Here is a 26360-nt window from a genome sequence, read left to right as displayed (position 1 = left end):
TCATTTCCCATCATTAAACCTAGCTCTTTCCACCCTCACCAGATACTATTATAAGTCCCCCAAACCCCTGCTGCGACCCTACCTTTGCCGAATTTGTGGCTCTCGCTTCCTATCCCATGAGGATCTTCGTTTTCATGTTAACTCCCATGAGGCTGGAGACCCCCAGCTCTTCAAATGTCTGCAGTGCAGCTACCGCTCCCGCCGCTGGTCCTCTCTCAAGGTGGGCAAGAGATGGGGTTCACAGGTGGGAAGGAGAGCACCACAGCGGGGCCATAGAAGGGGCTGGTTCTGGTGTCGGACAGCCGCTTAGTTTGGAGACTTGGCCCTGTGACTGTGAGCATCATTTCCCTTGAGGATGTAGTGTGACGCATGGTCCTTCAAACCTCTTCCAGCTTAGACATTTCTTTTTCAAAGTCCTTTTAATTCTGGCATTCTGGGCTCTAAGGTCTCACAGCTCTGACATTCTGGGATTCTGGGGTGAGCAGGGGGGTGAAGTCTGTGGTTATTTTGTATTAAACAAGCTCTCAAGGTCTCTGGTGGGGAGGGGAATGACCCCGGCCTCTGACTCTGGACCTCAGGGCCCCTTCTCAGTCTGTTATCCTGCCGGCCCCTCTAGGAGCACATGTTCAACCACGTGGGCAGCAAACCCTACAAATGCGAGGAGTGCAGCTACACCAGCGTGTACAGGAAGGATGTCGTCCGGCACTCGGCAGTGCACAACCGGGACCGGTCAGTGGGGGCAGCCGTGCCTTTGGGGAACTGACAGGGAGCCAGGGCAATCCCGCATGACCCTGCTTGACCCTGGGCACTCCTTACACCTAACACACATTCTTGTGATCTTCACAGTAGTCTAGTCAGGGAAGTCTCGTGCTAGAGTTACTATCGCTGCGTTATAGATGAAGGACTTGAGGTTCAGAGGGGTGGGGACTCCTCCATGGTCCTTAGCTCAGAAAAGGCATATGCAAGAGCACTAGACTGGGGCCAGGAAGCCTGGGCCTTCAGCCTTCTGGACATCAGGTGTGTCCTTTGGAAAAGAGGAATAATGAAACCACTGTGATTATTTGCCTCAAGAGAGAAAGCTTTGCAGCCATAAAGCCCCACAAATGTTTTAATTGTTGGGTGGGCAGCGTCACTTTCAGGGTTGGGGAAAACTCTTAGAATGGAAGGACACTTAGAGTGGGGACTGTGGGTACTTGGGTCTAGGCTACTGAGGGTCTGGGTCCAGGGGACTTGGCTGACCTGCACACATCTCTCCCCTACAGGAAGAAGAGGCCAGAACCTGTGAGTCTGGAAACCTGGGCTGGGTTTGGGCACGGTGGGAGGCATTTTTCCAGAGGGAAGTGAGATATGTTGTATGAGCTGTGCCATCTATCCCTTCTGTCCCTGTGCCCTTGCAGCCCCCGAAACTGAGCTCCTTCCCCTGCCCTGTGTGCAGCAGAGTCTACCCAATGCAGAAACGGCTCACGCAACACATGAAAACCCATAGCACCGAGAAGCCCCATATGTGTGACAAGGTGGATGGACGGGGCCCAGGAGGGATTGGGGAGGAGCAGGCAGGGCTGGGAGGGTGCTTATGCTGTGCATGAATCCTACTTTTCCTCTATCTTATAATTTGCAGTGTGGAAAGTCCTTTAAGAAGAGATATACTTTCAAGATGCATTTACTGACACATATCCAAGCCATTGCAAACCGCAGGTATCATCTTATAGTGCCTTCAGAAAAAGTGATGTTCATGTTGTTACCATTAGAGCTACCATTTAGCACCCCTTTCAAAAGGGAATAGTAATTCTTTTACTGCCTCCCCCACTGGGCTTTTGTGAAAAAAATTTCTTTGTAAAATGCTATGTCAGCCATAATCATCATAGTAAGTATTATTGTTCTTCTTAATGAAAGTCTTAGTTCCTTGGGGGATAGAGAGCAAGGGAGGATGTGGGGGAGTGCCCTTTGACCCTGTCCTTCAAGGACCTTGGCTTATGGGCTCTCCAACCCCCTTCCTGGCTTCTCTAGTTACTCATGCGCCCAACCCCAGGTTCAAGTGTGAGTTCTGTGAGTTTGTCTGTGAAGACAAGAAGCTTCTACTGAATCATCAGCTCTCCCATGTCAGTGACAAGCCTTTCAAGTGCAACTTCTGCCCCTACCGGACCTTCCGAGAAGATTTTTTGCTTTCTCATGTGGCTGTTAAACACACAGGTCAGCCTGCCATTCTTGGTACCTCCTCCTCCTCCTCCTCCTCCTCCACTGTGCCCTGAAGCTCTGGTACCCCCCCCAACTGCCAAATACTTCCTGGTCTTCCCTTCTGCTTTCCTCTCAAACTTTATCTCATTACCCTAAATCCTCAAATCAACTCGAACACATAAAAGTAGCTTTGTGAAGTGAATCCCCTAACCCCAGAGGCACTTACAGCCTAAGAATAAAGACATCCTGGATAGGCTATTAAAGGAACTTTTGAAATAAGGAAAAAGTTTACCAGTGGTAAAAGAAAGTAAATCGAATATAGCACACATATATCCAGAAACTGCTCTGTGCTAATAAGCCTGTGATAACCATAATAATTTCCACTTCAAAAAGTGTTTTTATGCTTTATTCAGTCTGCAGAACAACTCTGCAAGAAGAGTAATGGAAGCAGGATCTTAAAGAGAAGGCATTTGAGGCTTCAGAAAGGAAGGCACATTTTAAAAGCCGCCCAGCAAGTCAGGGGCAGAACTAGAATGAGAAACCAAGTCATTTGACAACATCTAGCCCTACCTCCACCATTTACATGGTGGAGGGTAATGGGGCCCTTTAGAAGGGGCCAGGCTAGGCTCTCACCTCCTGGGTGAGCTCACAGCCTACTTAGGAAGACAAGGAACTACCTTAGTGGGAAGAGCACTGCACCTGGAGGCAAAGACTGGGTTCCAGGCCCCACTGTGACAGCTGTATGATCTTAAACATCATTTTAGCACCTGGGTCACTGTTTCCACCTCTGCAAAATGAAAGAGTTGGACTACATTCCCTCTGCCACCCGTTCAGATTTCACATTTGGTGGCCTAAGCTTTTTCCCTTTTCTATAATTCTTGGTGGAACTTGATTCACCCTGCTCGGATGTAGCCTGTGGACAGGCAGGGCGTTCCTCCAGGTGTGCCATTCCTCTTCCCTTCCCCACAGGAGCCAAGCCCTTTGCCTGTGAGTTCTGCCACTTCACTACCAGGCACAAAAAGAACCTCCGACTGCATGTGCGCTGCCGGCACTCGGCCAGCTTCGAGGAGTGGGGTCGGCGCCATCCTGAGGAGCCGCCGTGCCGCCGCCGGCCTTTCTTTTCAAGGCAGCAGATAGAGGAGCTGAAGCAGCAGCATGGGCAGCGCCCCGTGCTCCCTGGGCCTGCCCCCCTGGAGCCACCAGGGTCCCCAGAGGTGAGTGAGGGGCAGGAGTGGGGCAGAGGGAGGATGGGTCGGGAAGTGGGGGAGGTGAGGACAGGACCCAGTTTGGGGGAAATGAGAACAGAGGCCAGGCTGGGCCCAAAGGCATGCCCTGTTCCCCAGGCCCTCCCAGAGTCAGCACCTCCTGAGACCTCTCCACTGCTGTGTCCCGAGTCCCTAGGGGGTGCCACAATCATCTACCAGCAAGGTAAGGCTTTCAAAAGGTGAGGGGCAGGGAGCAGGGCAACGGTGAGAGAGTCGGGATCTCTGGTTACCAATTTTCTCCCCTCTTCCTTTCCTTGATACCCATCTTCACCCTTAGGAGCTGAAGAGTCCACAGCCCTTGCCACTCAGACAGCTCTGGACTTACTGCTGAACATGAGTACCCAGCGGGAGCTGGGGGGAGCTGCGCTACAGGTGGGACTCTGGAGGAGCTCCTTACATCAAATCCCAGTTCTCGAGAGAGTCCATATTTTCCCCAAAATATCAAGTATTTCCCAAGCTGCCTGTATGCTTAGATCCTTATTGGGAACAGTGGAAGGAAGTGAGGAAAATAGTTCATTCTCTCTGCCTCTGCTGAGCCCAGAGTCTAGTTGGGGTGACAAGACCTGCACTTTTTAAACTGGGATTCTTAATTTTTGTGTTGTGGATCCCTTTTGGCTGGGCAGTCACACCTATAGATTCCTTCTCAGAATAATCTTTTGAAATTTACAAATAAAACACATAATGTTGTAAATGAAAACAATTATATTAAAATAATTAGCAAACCATTAAAAAAAAAAGTCCATGGACTCCAGGTGGTGAAGCATTTTTGCTGTAAACTACTAATAGAGAATGGTAGGGGAAGCAGTGAATAGAGAAGGCTTCCCAGAGGAGGTGATGCTGAAGAAAAAAACCCCACTTTAATCTTTGTCAAATACCTCCCATCAAGCATCCCTTTGAGAGAAGGTATCCTCATAAGATAGATGAGGAGCCTGAGGCTCAGAAGGCTGAGGTGAGAACTGAGGCTGTAGTGGAAAGAGCATCAGGCCTGGGTTCAAATTGTCACTGCTACTTAGCAGCATAATGAAATTAGGCAAGTCGCTTCCCTCTCTGGGCCTCAGATTTCTTCCTCTGATCCAGGAGGGGTTAGATGAGATCTTCTCAAAGGTCTTTTCTAACTTTGCATTCATTGAAGCTGTAACAGCAGGCAGTGGTGTGAGCTTCCTGGCCCCACTTCTGGCACTTATACTCCTGGGGAGGTGTTTGGCATCCCTGCCTAGGTAGGCAAGAATTGGGGGGGTGCTCTCTCTAGGAAGCCAGAACACGAGCAGAGGTGGGGCCTGGCAGTGTGGTGTGTTCAGGGAACAACGAAGAGCCGGCCAGTTGGGGTGGGGTACATGATGAAGGTGGGCATGGAATCGCCTTATTGTCCCCTTGGTAACAACCCATTACTCACTCCCATGGCAGGTGGCTGTGGTGAAATCAGATGGTGTCCGAGCAGAGCTCTCGTCCCCTCCTGGAGAGCCCAACCCCCCAGGAGCTTCTCCTCAAGTAGTTACCCTGCATGTGGCCGAGTCTGGGAGTAGCTTTGCTGGAGAGGGACCAATGGGAGTATCTGACCTGCAGCAGATCACCCTGGCCCCAGTACCATACAGTGGAGCTAGCTACAGCGTCATTGCAGCTCCTCCTATGGAAGAGGGGACCTCTGCCCCAGGGACCCCATACAGGTAAGTCCCACCCCTAGTCTCTGCCCACCCTTGCTGGTTTTACAGTGAAATGTCCCACTACCATTCAGGATGACCAAGGCAGATTTCTTGTACTAAGAGCATTTGCATACTAGCCTTCCTCCTTTCTTCTGGTCTCCAGGGGTGCTGGCTCCCCCATCCTGCTCTCTGGCACATCCACTGTTAGTTCAGATACATATCTCTTTTATAAGAGGGGCAAAGTTCTTTGGCTACTCCAAAGAGGAGAATCTCAGCATTGGCAAGGATTTTAGAGAACATCTAGTCCGAGATACCTAAACAGGACTATCCTGCCCTGCTTTCCCTTACTCTATTTAGAGCCCATACTATCATGCTTCTAGATGAAGAAGTCCAATGATGGGGCAATCTCTGACCTCCCTGAGGTAGTCATTCCACAGTTGAAAAGTTAGGAATTTTTGTATTTCCATCAAATCAAAAATCCACCTCATGGTCTCTGGGGCCAAGCAGAACAAGACAATACTGTGGAGGCCCTTCGTGTCTAGTCCTTCTGAGCCATGACCTCTCTTCCTGAACCATCTTGGCCATGCTCCTTTTTTCAGGGTGCGGGCTAAAATGTGTAATAATTAGGACTGGGGACAGCACTTCAGGCATGTCCAGGACAGGATCAAATGAAGACCACACTTTGTTCAGTTCTTCCCTTAATGCAGCCCTAGATCCCATTAGCATTTTTGATAGCCATGTTGCATTATTGATTCATGAAAGCTGGAGTCCATTTGAGCCCCCAAATTTTTTCACAACTCCATGCCAACTCCTATGGGAAGCCTTTCCTGATTATCTTAGGTTTTTGTTCTTTTGTATTAGCCTCCAGCACAATGTCCCTTGCTTCAAGTAGGCACTTAAAGGTTGTCTCCGCCATTCCCTCAGTCATACTAGGCTCAGTTGCTTTACTTTCTTGCCCTAGATTAAAGCATTGAAACACCATCTTTTTGACAGCTTTTGTTCATTCTCCTTAATCTACATTTCCTACTCATTCTCCCCCACTTTCCACCCTCTGAAATTGAGTCAGACACTAACTTTGGCTTCCTATTTGGAGTCAGGATCTATTTTATTTGGATCCTATGGCCATCTTTGGCTTTTTTGCTTTGAGATACCAAATGTGGCAACTAGAAAAGCTAATGGGATTTATGTTGACATGAATGAAATTCAGGTATACAGAGCAAGGGAGTGCTTATCATCCCATCCTGCTCCAACCTGATTAGGCCCCATCTGGAGGATTGTGTCTTATTTATGGAAACCCATTGACAAGCAAAGAAGAGTGAAGAGGATGGGAAAGAAGTACGAAGTGAGAATCTAGGATTAGTGAAAGAATTGGGAATGTTTAGAGGTGAGAAAATTTAGGGAGAGACTTAGCCCCTTTCAAGTATCTGAGGGGCTGTCATAGCGAAGAGGAAGTAGAGTCTTTCTGCTTGGCCTTAGAGGACAAAACACAGACCAATAGGGGAACATTCCAGAGAAATTGATTTTGAATTGGTACAAAGAAGGAAACTTCTTTATAGAACTGCATTACTGGAAATAATTGGCCAAAGGACAAGTAGCCACTTGTCAATATTATAGATAGAATCTCTGCCAAGTAATAATTATTATTTGATGACCTTTGAAGTCCTTTAACCTTTGAGACCCAAGGTTATCAGAATCTTTCTCTGACTGTCCTTGGGGGTTCATCTTCTGCCCCAATTCAGCTGCTGACTCTCAGGTTGTGCCCTAGGAATCCAGTCATCTCTCAATCCTTTTTTCTAGTCTTGGACATAGACTTTACTGATGAGGAATTGCTCTCAGTGCCTATTGTATGTAATTGCTACATCCCAGAAACTCTCCTATCCCATTTCTAGGATTTCCAGAATTCCTTGCCTTTGATTTTACCCAACTGAGGCTGTCCAAGTGCTACTTACCTTACCTTCTAACTTGGGTAGTCATAGATCTAAATCCTCTTTATAATTCAGAGATTCATTTTATACATTTGCATGTTAAGGGCAGCTATCATGAACAACTTTGGGTTTATACAGTAGCATTTATCTCTGGCAGCTTTGAGACATAGGGTATATCATGGAATTAAATCATTATAAACAGAAGGAACTTTGGAGATTATGTTTAGTTCACCCTAATTTTACTTGAAGCCTAAAATGAGAAAGTGGCTTGCTCTAGTAAATAAAGGAGGAAGTGACAGCCAGGACTAGAACCCAGATCTCCTTCATCCCATCCTATATTCTTTTTCCCATATTATGAATAATAGGCCCCCCAAAACCCTGTTACTTCCCTCAAGATCCTATGACTCCTTCTCAGCTCTGCCTCATCTCTCTATACCCACAGCCAGGAGCCTCCAGGGGAGGCTGCACAGGCTGTGGTGGTGAGTGATGCCTTGAAGGAGCCTAGTACCCACTATATCATGGCAGCAGATGGGACCCAGCTACATCACATTGAGGTAAGAGACTCTTTAGCATTCCCCCCAGTCCCAAAAGTACACTGCAGTCTGACTACTTCACAAGGCTCTCCATCTTCCCAAAACTCTCAGCCTACTTACTACCCACTCTCAAGATGCCTGTCCCAAAGAGCACCTATGTCCTAGAACTGTTGTCAGGATCAGATGAGGTGATGGGTATTAAAATTCTTTGCAAACTTATAAATATTAGCTGAGTGAGGAGAGAGGAAGAGGAAGAAAAGATATTCCCTCCCCACCTTCTTGTAACATGTTCCCAAACCACCACTCTCTCTCTCCTCTTCTACCCTATCCTTTTCATCTCTTTCACTTTCACTTTAACAAGATGGAAGACCCTCAGATTTGGAAGGGTTTCTTCAGTGGCTTCTTGTCCATTCTAGTTCTGAGCAAGAAAACATTTACAGCATAGTTAACAAGATTGTCAGTAAGGATGAGCCCCCTGCCTCAAGACACTCCTTTTTACTTTGGACACCTCCAATTATTAGGAAATGTTTACGTTCAACCTATATCTGCCTCTTTAACAACATCTACCCATTGTTTTAAGTTTGTTCTCTGGAGTCAAGCAGACTAAGTCAGATACTTCTTCTGCATTACGGCCCTTCGCTTATTTGACAACAGCTGTCACGTCCCACCTAAGGCTTATTTTGCTCCAGACTGAGCATCCCCATTTCCTTTAGTCAATATTCTCATCTTAATCTCAAGCCATTTTGATTGTTTTACTCTGGAGGTGTCCTCCTCCCCTAATGTGACCTCCAGTATTACTGTAGTCTGACCAAGGCAGAAAAAAAATGATATTGTGCCTGCTTATTCCTAGATATTAGACTTCTCTTAATGCGAAATAAGATTAAATTAGCCTTTCTTGGCTACCTTGGGATACTTTTGATTCTCTATTGAGCCTGAAAATCTTTTCCAGATGAATTCGTGTCTAGTCATGCCTCCCTAATCTTATACTTCTCAAATTAATTTTTGGACCTACGTATAAGACTTGAAATTTAATAGGGATAAAATGAAGTCTCATTAAATTTAGCCACATGGTCTAGGCCTGTGGTGTCAAACTCAGATGGAAATAGGGTTAACAAAACCATACATGTTCTATTACATTTTTATTTATCTTGTTAAATATTTCCTTATTATATTGTAATATGGTGCAGACTGCAGGCCGCAGGTTGTTCTAGCCTGTCGAGATCTTTTTGGATCCTGACTGTCATGAAAAGTATTAATCATTTCCTGCTGCTATGTGTCACCTGAAAATTTTATATGTATGCCATCTTTGCTTTTATCTGAGTCATTGATAAAAATGTTAATCAGCATAGAAGTGCATACAGATTCCCAGAATACTCTCCTAGAAAGAGACTAGGAGAAGTCTCTCCTAGAAAGAGACTAGGAGAAGTCTCTCCTAGAGACTTTTCTTCTGAGTGCATTTTTTTTAGGGACAAACAACTTTATATATCTCAGTAGCAACTTACTGTTTATATATAACCATATAACAATTGATGGTAATAATGACACTCCTGGGTCATTAGGAAAATATCAAATTAGGTTTGATGTACTCTGTTTAAAATGCTGTCCTAGTTTGCATCAAACCACGGATTGCTATTCTTTGGGTCTGTATTCAACCACTTATGAATCCGTCTAGCTTGGATGGATTTTTTTTTTTTTTTGTCTAGGCCACACTGGACCAGCTTTCCTGCAAGAAGAGCTTGAAAAACTGTGTCAGCTGCTTTGCTAAAAACCAAATAAATTTTATCTGCAGCATTCCCCTAGCCCAGTCAAAAAATGAAATTAGGCTGACGTGACCTGATTTTGAGGAGACCTAACTTATTCTTTACCAGATGCCAACTAACCATTCTTTTACCAAAAAAACATTCTAGTTTTGCTAAATATCAAAATCAAACTCATCGAGCTTGAGTTTACAGACTCTCTTCTCTTCCCATTTTAGAAAACAAGACACTTGCCTTTCTCTAGTCCTGTGGGTGCCCTTCTATTTTCATTATTTTTCATAAATTGCTGACAATTCTGCAATGATGTCTGACATTCCCTCCGGTGCTCTGGGCCATCTGAGCCTGGCCTGTATTCATCATAGACAGACAGGTGCTCTCTTTTTCTCCACTTAGCCTTGGTTTCACATCCCCATTGGCCATTTTTGTTCTCTTTTCCTATCTAAAGGTCAGAGAAAAACAGAAGCAAAGTAAGAATTGAGCTGTGATGCTTTCTCTCCACAAAGCAGAGAGGGCACTGGGCAAGGAGTCAGGAAGGTCGGAATGGATATCTTGCCTCAGGCATTACTGCTAGCTGTGTGACTTTGGTCTTGACCTCTCTCCTCAGTCTCACTTTTCTCACTTTTCAAATATAGGAATTGGACTTGATGAACTTTAAGCTCCTTCTAGCTCTAAATATATGATCCTGGCTCTAAATCTATGATCCTGGGATCTATTATTAATTCTCCACAAATACTAAGCCCATTCCTAGCCTTTTGATTCTATTCTTTTCCCCAACAAAACTATCTTTTATCCTTAGAGTTTTTCCTCCCAGTCTTCACTTATTTTGAACTTTTTAATTTTTCTATACTTAAATTCCTGTACGGCCAACCTTCTCTGTTATACTTGTCTTCTACTTTGTGCGTATGTCTTTTAAAAATCTAAATTGGCTGATAAGATTCCCTGTATGTACATATTGATCTCTTTAGGTGACTTTTCTTTCTTTCAGCCTCTTTGTGTCTTCAGAACTTCATTTTTGAAAGCTTATTGCTCTTCTTACATTTGCTTCCTTTGTAGAATTTTAGTCCATGAGTTCCTATCTATTCTCTGAAAATGTTGAAATTTGTTTTTTGTATAACCTAAGGTGTATCACAATGAGCCCAGCTTTCTTCTCTATCACAAATTCTAAAATGAAGCGACCCCTTTCTCTGTATTTGTTGTTTGTATCTGAGTCATTAGTTCTTCCTTATTGATATGAATCAAATTCAGAACAGAATTTCTCATCATTTATTCTTCTATCTTTTGAAAGATGAAATTATCATGAAGACAAGTCTAGAAATCATTAGTTGCTCTGATTTGTTCGCAAAGAGAGATCCAGAAAATATCCTAAACCTCCTTATCACTGCTTTTCCAGGCTTGTGATGTTTTCCAAACTCATTTATTTCCTATTTCTGCTACATTTTCTTTAGTATATGCTACCTATAATATCATCTTATTTCTGAGGCTGATGTTCTGCACCCAAATGATCTCTACCATATTTCCCCACTCTGGCTCTTGAGCTTTCTACAGAGGAAGGTAACTTAATACAATGCTACTTAATAGTTCCTTCTGATTAAGTTTCCAGAGCTATATTCCACTACGGGCTCCTCCCATCAATTTCAGATCAAATTTGCCTAGCATTTCTTGGTCACCTTACTTGTTACTTCTATTTTGTGCTTACATTTATAGACACAGGAAGCCATGATTCTTATTGCTTGTTCTGTTTGCTGTGAGTTTGGGGTGCTAATACATCCTATATTACAGTTTGTTAATTAGATTGGTGGTTATAGATGATCCTTCCCCCTCCCCCCTTTTTTCCTTTTCAATTTAAGCCTTTTTGGTTAGATTTGAAAGATTGACCACAAATACATTCTTTCTTGCCTTGTTATGGATGTTCCATTACTGTCCAGGAGCCAGCCTCATTCCTGTGTTTTAAGCCATAATCCTAAAACCATACTAATGCCGGAATTTTCTTTCTTTCTCCTCTTAGTGTTCCCTTCCTTGGTTCTTTGACTTACTTGTCTCTTCTTCCTTTTCCCTATTCATCCTTCCTTTTCCCTATGATGTTCTCTCCTCCCTCGCTTCCATTAGCTTATTCCTCCTTTTCTTCTCCAAATCTCACTTGTAACCCCTTGCCTCCCAAACTTTCTTTTTTCCATCCCAGTCTTATTTCTGTCTTTCCCTTTTTCAACCTTTCTCCCAAAATTCCCTCTTCTGGTCTCCCCCTTTCTCATTCTAAACATTTCTCTGTCTCTTAATTGCCTTTATTCTCTCCTCCCTTCCTAGGTCAGACAAATCTCTGTTCCATAGTTCCCCTCACTGTCTCTTTTCTCCTCACAGTTGAGTGCAGATGGAGGCGTTTCCTTCTCAGGCTCCGGAGCTTCTGATCCTCCAGACACTGGGGCTAAATGGCCTCTGTTGCAGTGTGGAGGACGGCCGATGGGCAGAGATGCGCCCCCTGCACCCCCCTCCCCAGCAAGAGCTCTTAGGGCTGGGGTTACTCCAGCTGAGAGCAGAGGACCACCTACCTCAGCTTCCCCACCTCTCCCAGCCACAAAAGCCTTGGGCCTGGTAGTTCCCTCTCCACCCCCATCTTCCTCAACAGCAGCAGCTACTGCCGCCAAGAAGTTTTCCTGTAAGATTTGTTCAGAGGCCTTCCCAGGCCGGGCCGAAATGGAAAGCCACAAACGGGCCCACACTGGGCCCAGCACCTTCAAGTGTCCCGACTGCCCATTTGTATCTCATCTGTGGCCTGAGGTTCGGGTAGGTAACAGGACTGAGATGGGAGGCCCTGGGCACACTTATCTCACTGTGAGCATGGAGCCAGTACCAAAGCCCTCAATTATGTGTGCTTCTCTTATAATCCCTCACATTTGTGTGGTATTTTTCATAGTCTCAATTCTTCTAATGTCCCCTGAGATCAGCAGGCCAGCTTAACAATAGCCCTTTTTTTATGGATGAGAAAAATGGCCCAGAGAAAGTGATTGCCTTACCCAGAGCCACACAGTAAGGGACAGAGTGAGGATGAGGGAACTCGAAGTCTTCTTTCTTGTAGTCCATGTTTCTTTTGTTAGATCCCAATGGTGATGATCAGTAATCCAGCATTAGTTTATGCCTGGTATATGTGGTATTTAAACAGCAAAATTACCTTGCTAATTATTATATTTGGTTGAGTCAAACATTAAAATGAACTCTTCTTTCCCTGAATCTTATGTCAGCAAGATAATAGAGACAGGTGACTTTTGGGTTGCATTTACAAGCTTATTATGATTTAATACACAAAACCAGGTTAGAATGCAAGCTGGCATAGTGGAAACATCATGGAATTTGGAGGCAGAGAACATGGATTTGAATTGCAGCTCCTGCTTACATGCATGTTTGCTGTATGACCTTTATCACTTCTTATATGCAAGTCACTTCAGCTTTCTGGGCTTCGGTTTCTTCATCTACAAAAGGAGATTTTCTCATCTAATGCTGTAACAGCTGACATCTGGCACTGCATTGTTGCTTACAAATACACTTGTAACTGCAACAAGATTGGAAATATATTATCCTCATTTGACAGATAAAGAAACTGGAATCCAGAGCAGGGAAATGGCATTCCCAATGTAGCATAATTGGTAGAAGCCAGGGATAGAATCCAAGCCTCCTGGCCTCCCTTCCAAAGGAATCCCAAAACCCTTCCTCCCATTTTACAGAGCAAGAAACTGAAGCATAGGGAAGGTGATTTGTCTGTGTTCATAACCCCAGGTGCTATTTGAACTCAGATTTTCCTTTAAATCTAGCACTAGCTACTATACCATGCTACCTTTCTAAGGTTGCTCTCTAACCACCTTCAGGTCAGTGGACAGGTCTATAGGCCCACTCCTTAGGGAAAAAGGGGGTGGTATAAAAGTCCATTCCTGTGATGCTCACTCTCCTTGGCTACCTGCCAGGCCCACATGGTCCAGCACTCAAGCCTTCGGCCCCACCAGTGCAGCCAGTGCAGCTTTGCCTCTAAGAACAAGAAGGACCTTCGGCGACACACCCTCACCCACACCAACGAGAAGCCCTTTTCCTGCCACCTTTGTGGACAGCGGTGAGACCTTGAAGAGGTTGGGGAGGAACAGGAGAACATCCCAGGGGACTGGGGCTATCTGACCCTTCTCCCCTTTTGCCCACCAGCTTCAACCGAAATGGCCACCTCAAATTCCACATACAGCGGTTACACAGCCCAGATGGAAGAAAGCCGGGACCTCCAGTGCCCAGGGCCCCTCCCCGTACCTCTACCCAGACCATCATCCTCAATAGTGATGATGACACACTGGCTACATTGCATAGTAAGCACCCTGGCCCCTCCCCTTCCCCCTTGGAACAGGGATACTCCAGGGTACCAGCTGGGTTCAGGGGAACATTAACTGAGCATTCTCTTGGGTAAGGGTACTTTCTCAGGACAAGCCTGGCTATCTCGGAGCCAGGTGAGGGACTTTGAGGAGAGCAGACCATGTTTGGGGAGCTGGGAACATGCCATCAGGTCAAATAAGATGGCTTTAGACTTCTCTGCAGCTTACTAACCAACTCCATCCCACTTCCCCTTCCCTATTCTTCCTCCTTCCACTCCTCTTCCTTATCCCCTTTCCCTCCCCAGCTGCTCTACAGTCCAGTCATGGGGTTCTGGGCCCTGATCGACTCCAGCAAGCCCTGGGTCAGGAACACATCATTGTAGCCCAGGAACAAACAGTGTCCAATCAGGTGAGGCTAGGAGGAGCCCTAGGATTTGTGGGTGGGGCACGGGAGATGGGACCAGTTGGGACTAATTTCCACTGGCACTGGATTTGTTCTGGTAGGAGGAAGCCACTTACATCCAAGAGATCACTACTGCAGATGGTCAGATGGTACAGCACCTGGTAACCTCAGATAACCAGGTAAGTTTTTTCATTTCACTGAATCCAACATCTCCATCCTCCATTCCTAATAGTTTAGGATTTGGGGTTATACACAAGCTTAAAGATTAATCCATCTCTCATTTTACAGTTGAGGAAACTGATGTCCAGAGGAGTAAAATGACTTGCATCTTCTCTTATGTCCTTGCTTTCTTACTCTCCTTAGATCTCAGAACTACCCCTGGCTTATTTCAAAAGCCCCTTTCTACAGTCAGTCCCAGAATGTGTCATCTTTTCTAGGATATATTTTCTTCCTAGTGAGGCTTACCAATTCTAGGAGGACAGGGGCTACCTGGATCCTACCCAAAACTGAGCTCAGAATAATCCTCCATCCAAGGCATACCAGGAAGTTGGTTTCCAATGATTTCTTTGCTTTCTTCTTAGGTGCAGTATATCATTTCTCAGGATGGAGTACAGCATCTCCTCCCCCAAGAGTATGTGGTGGTTCCTGAGGGGCATCACATTCAGGTAAAGAAAAGCCTCAGGAGCAAAGAAGAAAGAAGGGCTTGGTTGTAGTGGTAAGGGCTGACTTATCTTCCTGTTGCCAGGTACAAGAAGGACAGATCACTCATATTCAGTACGAGCAGGGCACTCCTTTCCTGCAGGAATCTCAGGTATTAGAATAGAGGAGAGGAGGAGGGAATGGGACCAAAGAGCTGGGGTGGGAAGAGGGTTACATCTCCAAGACACTCAGTTCCCCTTTTCTTTGTTGCCAGATTCAGTATGTTCCTGTGTCTCCAGGACAACAGATTGTCACTCAGGCTCAGTTAGAGGCTGCTGCCCATTCAGCTGTTACAGGTACAAGACTGAGAAGAGTGGAAGTGGGTGACAGGGCGGGAAATGGAGGGAACCTTGTGGTCAGCCAATGGAGTTAAAGGAGGGAATGGACCTAGACCTCGGGCCTCTTAAGGCCAACTCTGTGTTCCCCTGCCAGCTGTAGCTGATGCTGCCATGGCCCAAGCCCAGGGTCTCTTCAACACCGAAGAGGCAATGCCAGAGCACATCCAGCAGCTGCAGCACCAAGGCATTGAGTACGACGTTATCACACTGACTGATGACTGAGGGGCTACAGTGAGGACACAGAGAAACGAGAATGCCAAAGGGTCTCACAAGATCCTCCTTGCCAACCAGGCTTCCATGAGAACCAGGCAGGTATCCCAGACTTCCAAATGAACTTGGGTCTGCCTCGGTGCCAGGGCTGAACAGGGCACTGGTGTGGTAAGCTACTGCCGACCCCCTGACCCCGGATAAAGGAGGGCAATCCGGGCCTGCAGGCAGGCTTGAGAGAAATCTATTTTTGTTTGGATAGATCATCTGGTATATCTGTCTGAATAAAGAAAAGGAAATGAGTCCAGCCCTGGCCAGTCTTGCCAGAATGGGGTGGCTCTCTTTCCTGCTTTCTCTTTACCATGTGGTGGTGGTGGTGGCGGCAAATAGATATCCTGGAGGCCAGTCCCCTACCTCCCCTAATATCAGCCCTCCACAGTTGACAGAGCTGCAGCTCCCTTCCTGCTGGTGGCGCTCAGTATTAAAGGAGAATTACTTTAGTATTGGGGAAGGTATCATTTTACAGAAATTCAGTCACAGAGACAGAGATTTAAAAGACCTTAGAGATCATCTCACCCAACCCACCTCACTTTACAAATGAGGAAAATTAGGCTCAGAGAGAGAAGTGACTTGCATAAGATCACAGGTAGTATCAGAGCTTGTTGTCATGCTCGAGTTGAAGTAAGATTATTACTGAATTACTTTCGAATTCTAGAATCATGCATTTCTAGACTATGGTCCCTTTGCCCTATAAAGGCTTTCTCAAACTTCTGCCAGTTTGTCCTTGGAGACACCAGAGGAAGTTGATAATCCACAGGCCTAAGGAACCCTAATTGACAAGTTTTGAGTGGCATGGGGTAGGCTCATTCAAAGGTCCCTATACACAATGGGTAAGACTACTCAGATCAGTTAAAGACTGGACTGGGCCCATTAGCTTTTATATAGCCTGTAAGGATTCAGCTGGCCTACTAAAAATCCTTACAGGAAAGAACCCAAGAGGAAGATGAATCTGGTTTCTGGCCTGATTGGGTTTCTGCCCCCTGCCCATAGGGCTCACTCCACAGCTGGTCAGGGAGTTGTGTGAATCCCTATGTCTCTGAGAACACAGGGCCCTAGAAGCCAAGAACACTGGGCCTAGGGGCTTGTTTGCTAAAACATACCCAAAGCCCTGCAGACTCCCCAATCTCCCTGACCTGCAACTAGTGGGCGTATAAGAGTAAAAAGGGACAACGTCGTCTGTGGGCAGTGAGAACATCTCACTGGTATGAAGTGGCATAGGAAAAGGCAGCAACCATGATTGGGCCTGGACATGGGCTCCCAGGAAGGGGGCCTGGGAAGCTCCTTCCTCCTTCCAGAACCCTCACATAGTCTTGGGGCTTTTCTGCATTTTCTTGTACACGTGAAACAGCGTTAGCGACAGGACAGGGAGCGTGTGGGACTATTCACAAGGGACGTGGAGTGAGTGCGAGGCTTTAAGGAAATTGGGGAAGAAGGGATATGTGTGTGAGGAAAGCCATGGAGGACCACATTCTTCCTATGTCAGTGGCAGCTCTGACCCTCTTGCTGCCCCATAAAACATGATGGCATCTTGTTCCTGGGGTTGGGGCTAAGGTCAGGTAAGGAAGAGAGAGGCCTGAACCCCCCACAGCTCAACAGCCCTCTTCTCCACTGCCTGCTAAGTAGGGTTTGACTCTCGGCTGGTGCTCTGCTCCCGGCCAGAGTCACGGTCCTTGGGCTCAGAGGAAGAGGAAGCGCTCCCTGAGCTGGAGCTGTGACTTCGGCCAGACTGCCGGTAGGCCGTGGTCAGTTCCTGCAGCCTTGCTGGCGTTGGCTCCCACTTGGCAAAGCCAGGGTCGTTCTGCAGGAACAGCACAGCTGTGTTGTGCACAGCCTTGTAGTAGAGCTCTTCCCTGTAAGGCAAGTGGGCTGTTAGTAAAGCTGCCCCAAAGCTTCCCATCCAGCTCTTCCTGCTGCCCTGTCCCCACAGAATGCACCCACTTCTTGCAGATGTGCTGGGAGCCACTTCGATACTCGTGGTCAAAGGCAGGCAGCACCAGCTGGTGACGCTTAAAACGGCTGCGCTCCATTCGGGTCAGTGCTGGTGTGGGGGGGTCCCGCCACTCCGGGATGAAGACAATGAAGGACAGGGGCTCCGGGGAGCTCTCCAACAGCTTCTGCAAAGCGCCAGCAGGGGAGGTGATGCTGAGACTCAGGCTTGAGTCACAACATGCCTCCCCCAGCCCCTCGGTGAGGGTCACGAACCTCAAAGTGAGACACCATAGCATCCATCAGCTCCTCACAAAACGGAGGGTTTGCCTCAAAGGAGCCACTCAGAGGGGAGAAGTCCAGGCAGGGCCTGAGGGCAGGGGAGGGAGGCCGTCAGTCAGTCAACCTATCAAGAGTGGCAGGTGCCCTATGTATGTGTCTAGTGTGCCAGATTGGAAAATTAAAGGCAGAGAAGGCCACCTCATATAAGCCTTCCAAAACCTTCCCAAACTACCTGTGCTGGTATGATCTTTGACACTTTAGATCTAATCACTTCAATTCTTAGGGGAAGTCACTCGGCACTAATTTACTCCCTAGTTATTATTTCCCCAACAAAACTGAGAATTATGAGGAACAGTTACTATCTTGCCCATAATACAAGAGCTGATGGGCAGCAGATATATAACACATTAGCATGCCCAATCCATAAAGCAGGTTTGATAAGATTTCTCTTCAGCAACAACCAGACCAAAGAAATGACATCCTCTGGGGAGAGCTAGAGGACTTGGTACCAACAGTTAGGAGCCAGCCCCTCTGATCTCATAACTGTGTATAGCCTAGCCACTGCACACCAGCAGCTGGGACCTCACCCTCGGGAACCAAAGTAGCCATCGGTGTCTGGGAAGGCAGAACAGTACTGACGGAAGTAGCAGTTGAGAGGGGAGGCAAAACATTCAAAGCTGACGCCAAAGAGTCGGTGCAGAGCTTCGAAGACGTGTACTGGGAGTGAGCCCTGCAGGCCTGTCCCCTCGTACAGTCCCACCCCAAACATCATCTGCAGGAATAGCCAAAAGAGACATCATCACTGGGAGGGATCGCCCTCTTTCTTCCTCTCCACCCTTGGCTCCATCCCATTCTTCAAGGTTATTCATACCACCCCCTCCCTCCAAATCCCCATCCCCCTTTCCATCAGCTGTTAGCCTAGCATGCCTCTGCCCAGCACAGCTGTGCCCTATACTTTCTACCTGATACCGTCGAAGAAGACACCAGACCCGGGGCAGGAATCTCTCAAAAGCAGAATCATCGATGCAGCTGTAGCGATAGAGGAGCCACTGTCAGAAGACAGAGAGTTGGACATTAGCAAAGAGCTCTTGGGGGGGGCTCCTTGCTCAGGGAAGAGATCCTTCCATGTCAACAGTTCAAAAGCTTCATTAAGCACCTTTTGTGTGCTAGAGACAGACAGTCTTGCACTGCCTCACAGTCTGCGTTTCTGCCCATGTGAAATTTCCAGTATGGTAAGAGGAACATGTCCTAACTAACTATAATATGTAACTTATATGGTACTTTTAAGATTTACAAAGTCCCTTCCTCAAAATGACTGTGTGAAGATAGTAGACAGTATAAGCATTATACCCCAGTTTCTTGACTGCAAGTCCAAAGATTCCACTACATCCTAATGTCTCCCCCCATAACTGTGGTACCTACAAGCCATTTAGTTCCCCAATCAAGTCCTTTGAATGGAGAGTTCTGGTGTCTTGATCTAGGCAGACTTCCTTTCTTAGTTCCTATATCCCACCACTACCGTTCGAAGCTTCTGCTCTCACCAGTTTGCTGAAGAAGTTACGACTGACTTTGACCATCTCCCCCTTGTAGCGCACACAAGCCACGTTGTTCTCCATGTGCATCTCCACACTGGGCAGGGGAGGTGAGGGCACGGCCAGCCGTACCGGGTAGCAGTAGACGAGTCGCTGCTCCACTTCTGCTGCCTCTGCCTCCTCTGAGAGAAGTGGGCGAGGTGAGGGCCCTGGCCTGGGGTGGCCCCACCCTGCTCCACTCCAGCCCATTCTCAACTCAGGTCAGGGAGCACCTTGAGGGGACTTACTGAGGAAGACTGGCAGGGGGCTGGCAGAGCTATACCTAGGGGGTTGCAAACCTAGGTCATAATTATATTATGATTATTATAATAGCAATAACAACTCCTTTTTATACAGCACTTTCAGGCCTACCAAGACTTTTCCTCACAGTATTTGATCCAAAATTATTACAGTGTCCTCATTTTGCCAAAAAGGAAACTGAAGCTCTGAGAATCTGTGACTTCACCAAAGTCATCGAGTGAGTAAATGCCAGAGCCCCGATCTGAACCGAGGACTCTTGATTACACCAACTCATACTGTGTGCTGCAGAGCCCCCGCCCCCAGCCCAGACTCCATGCAGATACAGGTGAAATTCGGTTAGAATAAACACCAAAGGTAAAGAAGAGGAAATCACCAAAGATTAGTTTGAATGGGGAGCCAGTCCCACAAGGATTTGCTTTGGTGAGAGGGGTGTTTATAAGCCATTTGTCCATAAAACAATGAATGAAGCTTAATTTAGCCAATGGCTCCTAGGCATCTGTCTTATTACAGTTGTTCCTTGTATATGCACCTGGCTCTCTCAGTTCTGCTTGTGTCAGCTCCTTAGCTCCTGTGGACTGCCTCCTGGAGATAACCACCCCATGCGATGTTCCCTGGAATGCCTCATGTGGAGATGAAGAAAGATGGCAGCGATGCTTCAATGCTGGGGTCCCCATCAACTAGCAGGAGGAGTTAACATGTGCTGCCCCCTTGCCGAGCCCCTGTCTGTTTTCACCTGGCTCAACTCCAGGTTTTTCTATGTACTTCCTATATTACCTCGGGCAAGTCACAACTTCTAGGTCTCAGTTTCCACATCCATACAAATATGGGTTGGACGAGGTGACCTCTAAGGTTCTCTCCATTTCCAAAGTCCCATAACCCTAACACAGTTTCTTTCTTCTCCTCTCCCTGCTACGGACTGAGAAGAGCTGCCAGTCCCAAAGCTGTAGATCCTCTACCCAAAAGGCAACAAGGCCCACTTGGTGTTTCCATGATCACAATTACTCCTCCTTCCCAGAACTAGTTCATGCTCCCACAGGGATTCCTAGAGGCCATCCTCCACCCAAAAGCTCCCGAACCATCTTCCCTGATGGTCACCCCCATACCCGGGATGTTGTTCTCCTTGAGGATGGCAAGATGCTTCTCCCGGATTCGTTTGACGTACTCCAGGGAAATGTGGTAGATCTTGCTACATATACCCTCCACTGAGTCTTTTGCCGCAGCTGACACATGGGGGCCACACTGCTTTCTTAAGTGCTCCAGACGGTCCTGCAGCAGACATGCCCTGTAGATGCAGCACCACCTACCCTGGGGAGCCCCCAACCCTCTCAACCCTCCTCTCCAAGGGCCAGGAGATTGGCCAGTACTCACCATATAGTCATCTTTGGAAGCTGAGTGATCCTTCCGTAACCAGCTGAAAGTATCTTCCACATTCCACTTCACGACCTTCCTGCTATCTGGGGATGCACTCCTACAGAACATGTAAGGGGAAGGGCAGCAAATCAGTGTACCCAGGCACCACAGTCAGGCCAACTGGGAGGTACTGGTTCTACTGGCCCCCTCCTTTCCCCACCCCAACACATACTCCACCCTCACAAGCCTTGTGTCAGGCAATAGCTTGGGTATTTCTATAATACTTTAAGATTTAATTCTGCTAAATGGGTAATATAGATATTATCTCAGTTTCATAGATAAAGAACCGGAGGCTCAGGGACAGTGACTAACTAAAGTCACAGAGGTGAACACAGGAACAGATTCCAACTCGGTTCTCCTCTTAGCCCAGTGCTTGCTCAGGAGCTAAGGAAGGGACTGCCCCTCTGAGCCTGTGATAGAGTTCCACAGAAAGAAACAGGAGCTCTGGCCTCCACAGGCGCACCAGGATCCCTCTCTGTTCAGCCACTTACCCCTGACCCCTCAGCCTTGGTACCTGATATCCCTGTCAGCACGTCATAACAGAACCTACTGAGTGTAAAAGTGTGATGTATAGGATGGACTCTGAAGACTTCTACCACCCCACCACCCACTTCATTCCTGGAGAACTTTCTTGTAGACGTATTTATGGCCTAATGGCCTGGAAAGAGAGTTCCTAACCTGGACTCAATAAGTCGCTTGGCAGCTTCTGCATATTTGAAGAGCAACCGCTTGGCTTCTTCCCGGAACTTGATTCGGGATAACCTGGGTCAAAAAGCCATCAAGGAACTCAGTAACAAGTTACCCCCAAAGGAAGTAGGCTCAACCCGAGGAGAAGCCCACAGTCCAATTGGACCAGGTAGAAGAGTACCTGATGGGAATGTCATTCATGATTTCTCGAAACATGGAAGGAGACACAACTGGCTCACAGTTGCTTGGCAACAAAGGATCAGGCCCTTTATCCACCACCTTACGCTCAAGCATCCAGCGATTAAAGGACTCCCTTGGGGGCTCAATGCCTGAAAGAGAGGTCAATATAAACAATCCTAAGAGGAGACAGGGGAACAAAGAGGAATACAAGACCTTAGGCATTGTGGGAAGTCCCAGAAAGGAAATCAAAGGACTGAGATTTGAAACCAGATCTTGTGCTTTCAAATCCAGTGCTTCTACTTCTACGATACTACATCTCTGGAGACAGCAACAGGGACAAAGAGGGTAGGAGTTCCCCCAATTCGAAGCACCCTGGATTTTATCTCAACTTAAAGCTGGAGGTCAGAGGGGAAAAGACCCTGTGTATGTATCTGATCCTGGTAATTGAAGTCCTCAGCTCCATCTCTGTCTTTTTCCAAAGGCTGAGGGGAAGAAAGGAAGATAAAGGCAACAAAGAAAGGCTGGAAGAAGAACCATTAGCAAAGGAGAGGTTCAGCTGCCCAGTCTTACCTTCACGCTGCTGGCAGAGCTCCCGGTAATGTTGGCGAAGCTTGAGAATGAGCTGGGAGCGAAGCAGCTCTACCTCGGGGTGTGGGGGCAGAACCTCGGATGGTCCACGCTGCTTGATCACTGCATTTGTCTGAATGTCGAGGTCCCAATACACCCTTAGGACACAATGGCCAGTAAAGAAAGGGGAAGAAGAACATCCATTCTCCAGATTTCCATAAGAATCACCCAATCCAGTAACCCCCCAAAGCTTCTGAATCAATGACTGACACCCAGATGAGTCAGCCAATAACTTAGCTGTTCCCTACCCTCCAATTACCCACACTAAAGTGAAAGAGCCCGACGCAGCCTCCAGAGAGGACTCACTCGGTGGGCCGAAGGAGAGCTGCTTGCTGTTTGTCTTCAGGGGATGCGCCCCATATCTTCATAGTTGGTGTCCCAGGAATGCTAGGAGAGCTAGGTACAGACTGGGCAGAAGGAGTCCCTGGAACTTCCACCTGAAAGGAGGAATAATAAAAGTCATGATATTTTCCAAGCTCATCAACATGCTGACAATACGTGTGAACGTGAATCCTTATAGAATAATAGCACCATTCTTCCTATCACCAATATGCCAACCAAATCTCTTGACTACATCTTGCTGATAATACTTCACAAAACTACAACACTTTACCAAAAGTCTTCATATGTATTACTTGGTCCTCACAATAGTGCTGTGAGGGATGGGATGAGGGAGGAAGAGCAAGAATTACCATCCTTCTATTACAGAAGGAATAAAGTTCCACTTAAAAGTAATGATCAGAGAATAGAGGTCTCAAAGATAAAAGAAATTTTAGAGACGATTTAATAAAATCTTTTTCACAGTGAAGAAAAACTGAGACCAAAAGAGGAGAAATGATTCCAGGTTCACAGAAGGAGTAAAAGAGCTGAACTGAGATTTGAACCCAGACCTTCTAACCCCAAATTTAGAACTTTTTAAAATTATAACATGCTATGTAACTTGCCACATGGTTCAGTAAGTGCCAAAGTCAAGTTCAGATTCAGGTCCTCAGCTTCCTTGTCTAGGCCTCTTTTCATTACATGCATGCCTTCAGGCCCATCTGACCTTATTCCACGTTGTTTAAACTAGCAGGACACACACCTTGGGCTTCTTTATGATGTTGCCACTGGGCTGCTCCTCTGAAAGCCGCCTTTTCCTGGGCTTGTTCTCCACTGGTGTTTCCACCACTCCAGCGTCTGGGGGCAGCGGAGCCGCATTCAGCCCCAAAGGGTCCGACTGGGGGTGGGGGCCAGACCAGCAGAGTTATAACTGGCAATACTGGCTCCCAGAATACGAAGAGCCTATCACACAGCCCTGCCCCATTTCCATCTCCCACCCACTGAATACCAGACAGCAAGTCCACCCTCAGGTAGCACACCCGTGGTGCTGTCAGAAGTACTGTGCCAACCAGCTTTCCAAGCCAGGTAAGAGAGGACGTCGCCCCAGGAGGGCACCGACATCCTCTACTCTTCTTGGACAGCTGCATCGGCCCACCACAGTCCTAAACAAGGCACTTACAATGACATCATGCTGACCCAGGACTGGCATCTCCCACAGTGACTGGTTGGTGAAGCGATTGAAGTAGTAAGGGCGATTTTCTCGTCTGCTCCAACACTTCTCCCAGCCAGCCTGTACCAGCTCATCTGGAAACCAAAGCCAGAATCAGGGCAATCCAGCAATTCCATGTAACGGGCATTTATTAAATATCAGCTACATGCTGGGAGAAATACTAAATTTAGATTAAACAGAGTCCCAAACTATGACTCTATAGTCCAGCAGAGGAATTAAGACAAAATCAGGAATTCGTGTCATAGGCAATAGGAAAAGATTAAACATATTAGATAAGTTAAAAGAGGACTGTGAAGTTCAAGGGGAAAATGTGTTACCCAATGAGGAGGAGATCGGATGTTCTCTGGAGGAGGTGACATCTCAGTTGGGCATTAAAGGATAAATAAGAATTTAATAGGTGAAGATTGGAGAGAAAGGGACTCCATGAATAGGAACAAGGTGACAGGAAAGGCCAGGGCATAGTCAAAGGACAGACTTGTCCAGTTTCGTTGAAATGTAAAATCAACAAAGCAAGAACTGAAATACAGTCGGAAAAGTAAGGGAGTGCTAGATTATAGAAAGCCTTGAATTCTAGGCAGAGGAATCTGAATTTTACTTAGTAGCACAGTCGGGCATGTCACACAAACCAGGAAGTTACCCTCCCAAGGCCCCACAACTGTTTTTTATAATTCCTTCATTCTTTTCCCATAATACCTGGAAGGTCTTGTACCAGTCGGATGGGCCTGGGGGAACTAGGCTGGCTTTGATTAGAGGTGCCTGGGGAGTGACTCAACAGAGATGCTTCCTCTCTAGGACTGCCATGGTTCTCATTGGCCATCTCTCAGCAACAGCATGAGACCTATCACACAGTGATCAAGTCAAAACCAGAAAGGCCCGCTCCATTTGCACCCTCTCTCCGTTCAGATTCCAGAAAGAAAGGTTGAAATTCTCCACAATCACAGAAACGATTTCCAGAAAACCACCTGACTGTGAGATCATATACCTGTCCTCAGTGCCGTTCCATCACACCGCTCTCCTGTTCAACATAAGGAAGCCTGGGAGAGACGTCTATACTTTTCCTGCTTAACCACTCTGGGATGATGGGACTACATTTAGTAATTTTAAAGCTGGAGGCAGGGCCCACGCCGCAAGGCCAGCACAGCTGGCGTGCGGGGGACACATTTCTCCTCTCTCTAAGGCGGGGAAGCTCTGTGCTTAACAAGCTAGGAGGAGATGATGTGTTCGGGAGAAGGACGACGCGAGTGCCAGGTGACTGACTGGGGGCAAACCCATCTCTCAGGGCTTGTGTCTTCCACAGTAAAACTATGCGGGGCGGGGGGTCAGCCAATCGCTCCAAGTCATGGGGTCCAGAGGCGGGACGGGACGCCGAACCCGAGGACTGGGGGAGACAAGCGCCATTGCTCTCACCCTCTGGGGTCTGCAGCATTAGCCCGAAAAGGCACCTTCGCCACCCCCGGCTTCTCTGGAGTCACTGCAGGATTCCCCCGCGGAGGGCCAGAGGCAAGTGCTAGGTGCGGTGGGCACCGGCGGGCGCGTGGGGGGGTGGAAGGGCAGGTCAGCAGTGACTTGGGCAAAGTACCAGGGGCATCGTCAGACCTGCAGCTGGGGAGCCAAAACAAAACACGGTCGCGGGCAGGGCGAGGCTAGGGAGGAGAGGGCATCGGGAGGGACACCCGGCACCCGGGGGGAGGGGCCTCGGGACAATGCCAGGTGGGCGGGCAATTCCCGAGCCGGGGGCGCAGCGAGCCGGGGGCGGGCTCCCGACAGGATTCCAAATCCTCCAGGCGGCGCTCAAGAGCCAGCGGAGTGCGCAAGCGCGGCGACTGCTCTGGGCAGGCAGAGGGGGAGAAGGGGAACGCAGAGGGGAGGGGCGACCTCGGGCGCGCGCTTTCCCCCCCTCCTCCTCTTTCCCTTTTCTCCTACTCCCTTTTCCATCCCCCTCTCCGGCTCGGGGCGGGCGGGTGCGCGCACGCCGCCCTACTCCTGGGCTCCGCCCCCCGCCCTGCCGCGCGCTCCCGCCCCCGGGCTGAGGAGACTCGGGAGTCGCAGCCCAGCACAAAGGCGGCGAAGACGGAGAAGGCGGCGGCAGCGGCGGGAGAGGGTTCTCCCCGGCCGCTACCCTCGGGGCCCCTGGCTCCGCGGCCTCCCTTTCCCAGCTTCGGCCGCCCGCCCGAGGGCCTAAGATGGCGGCGGCGGTGGCGACAACGACCTCAGGGCTGAGCTGCGGCCCCGGGCGGGAAGCGCCTGGAAGAGCCACCGTCGCCTGACCGCGAATCCCCGGACTCCAGCGCGGCTCGCGGCAGGACCGCGGCCTCCAGGGGCCCTTACCTGCCCGGAGCGGACTCGGGGGGACACGACTACATACTCTCCTTAGCCGCCCGTTTGGCCGCCTCCGCCTCGCCCTCCCCAGCGCCGCCGCCGCCATCTTGTGTCCCGGCCGGGGAGGGAGGGCGCCGTTGCGCGTGCGCGGGCACCGCCTGTGAGGGGCCTCGTAGTCTTCGCGCCGCCATCTTAAGTGTGGCGAGACC

At 48.1% G+C, this 26360-nt stretch overlaps 2 protein-coding genes across 5 annotated transcripts in view; one reads left to right on the top strand and one right to left on the bottom strand.

Annotated features, from left to right (window-relative positions):
• Positions 1-16238, top strand: part of ZNF335 (zinc finger protein 335) — a 22052-nt gene extending 5814 nt beyond the window's left edge. For all 3 annotated transcript variants that reach the window (XM_031954581.1, XM_031954579.1, XM_031954580.1), the window contains 20 exons: positions 43-220; positions 617-729; positions 1263-1281; positions 1398-1514; positions 1619-1695; positions 2030-2190; positions 3145-3389; positions 3519-3603; positions 3718-3812; positions 4845-5104; positions 7448-7559; positions 11651-12073; positions 13246-13388; positions 13475-13629; positions 13938-14041; positions 14137-14214; positions 14617-14700; positions 14781-14846; positions 14949-15030; positions 15167-16238. In XM_031954581.1, coding sequence (XP_031810441.1) covers positions 43-220; positions 617-729; positions 1263-1281; positions 1398-1514; positions 1619-1695; positions 2030-2190; positions 3145-3389; positions 3519-3603; positions 3718-3812; positions 4845-5104; positions 7448-7559; positions 11651-12073; positions 13246-13388; positions 13475-13629; positions 13938-14041; positions 14137-14214; positions 14617-14700; positions 14781-14846; positions 14949-15030; positions 15167-15294 — 2725 coding nt within the window. In that variant the 3' untranslated portion in view covers positions 15295-16238. The remainder of the gene's footprint in view (positions 1-42; positions 221-616; positions 730-1262; positions 1282-1397; positions 1515-1618; positions 1696-2029; positions 2191-3144; positions 3390-3518; positions 3604-3717; positions 3813-4844; positions 5105-7447; positions 7560-11650; positions 12074-13245; positions 13389-13474; positions 13630-13937; positions 14042-14136; positions 14215-14616; positions 14701-14780; positions 14847-14948; positions 15031-15166) is intronic.
• PCIF1 (PDX1 C-terminal inhibiting factor 1) lies at positions 15845-26360 on the bottom strand. Of its 2 annotated transcripts, XM_031954582.1 has the most exons (17): positions 26161-26360; positions 25240-25434; positions 24526-24670; positions 23782-23906; positions 23365-23499; positions 22590-22720; positions 22227-22381; positions 21658-21805; positions 21468-21551; positions 20748-20847; positions 20483-20645; positions 19089-19261; positions 18510-18596; positions 18135-18319; positions 17542-17635; positions 17278-17453; positions 15845-17189 (listed from the first exon to the last, which is right to left on the bottom strand). In XM_031954582.1, exons 3-17 carry the CDS (start codon positions 24647-24649, stop codon positions 16955-16957), a joined length of 2115 nt encoding a protein of 704 aa, XP_031810442.1. In that variant the 5' UTR covers positions 24650-24670; positions 25240-25434; positions 26161-26360; the 3' UTR covers positions 15845-16954. The 2 variants fall into 2 exon arrangements, with proteins under 2 accessions (XP_031810442.1, XP_031810443.1); XM_031954583.1 differs by lacking the exon at positions 25240-25434.

This window comes from Sarcophilus harrisii, chromosome 2, assembly GCF_902635505.1.
Source record: "Sarcophilus harrisii chromosome 2, mSarHar1.11, whole genome shotgun sequence".
NCBI classification, from domain to species: Eukaryota; Metazoa; Chordata; class Mammalia; order Dasyuromorphia; family Dasyuridae; genus Sarcophilus; species Sarcophilus harrisii.
The sequence above is the reverse complement of the archived record's forward strand: the minus strand, read 5'-3'. Positions and strand labels throughout refer to the sequence as shown.

What these genes read in the sequence shown, in the direction of transcription:
- PCIF1 (XM_031954582.1), bottom strand. Translation starts at nt 24,649, where the DNA reads ATGGCCAATGAGAACCATGGCAGTCCTAGAGAGGAAGCATCTCTGTTG. An exon ending in GCTCTCCTTCGGCCCACCGA is followed by an intron (nt 22,382 to 22,589) that starts GTGAGTCCTCTC and finishes TTGTGTCCTAAG; the next exon opens with GGTGTATTGGGACCTCGACA. An exon ending in GTCTTCTTCGACGGTATCAG is followed by an intron (nt 18,320 to 18,509) that starts GTAGAAAGTATA and finishes CTATTCCTGCAG; the next exon opens with ATGATGTTTGGGGTGGGACT.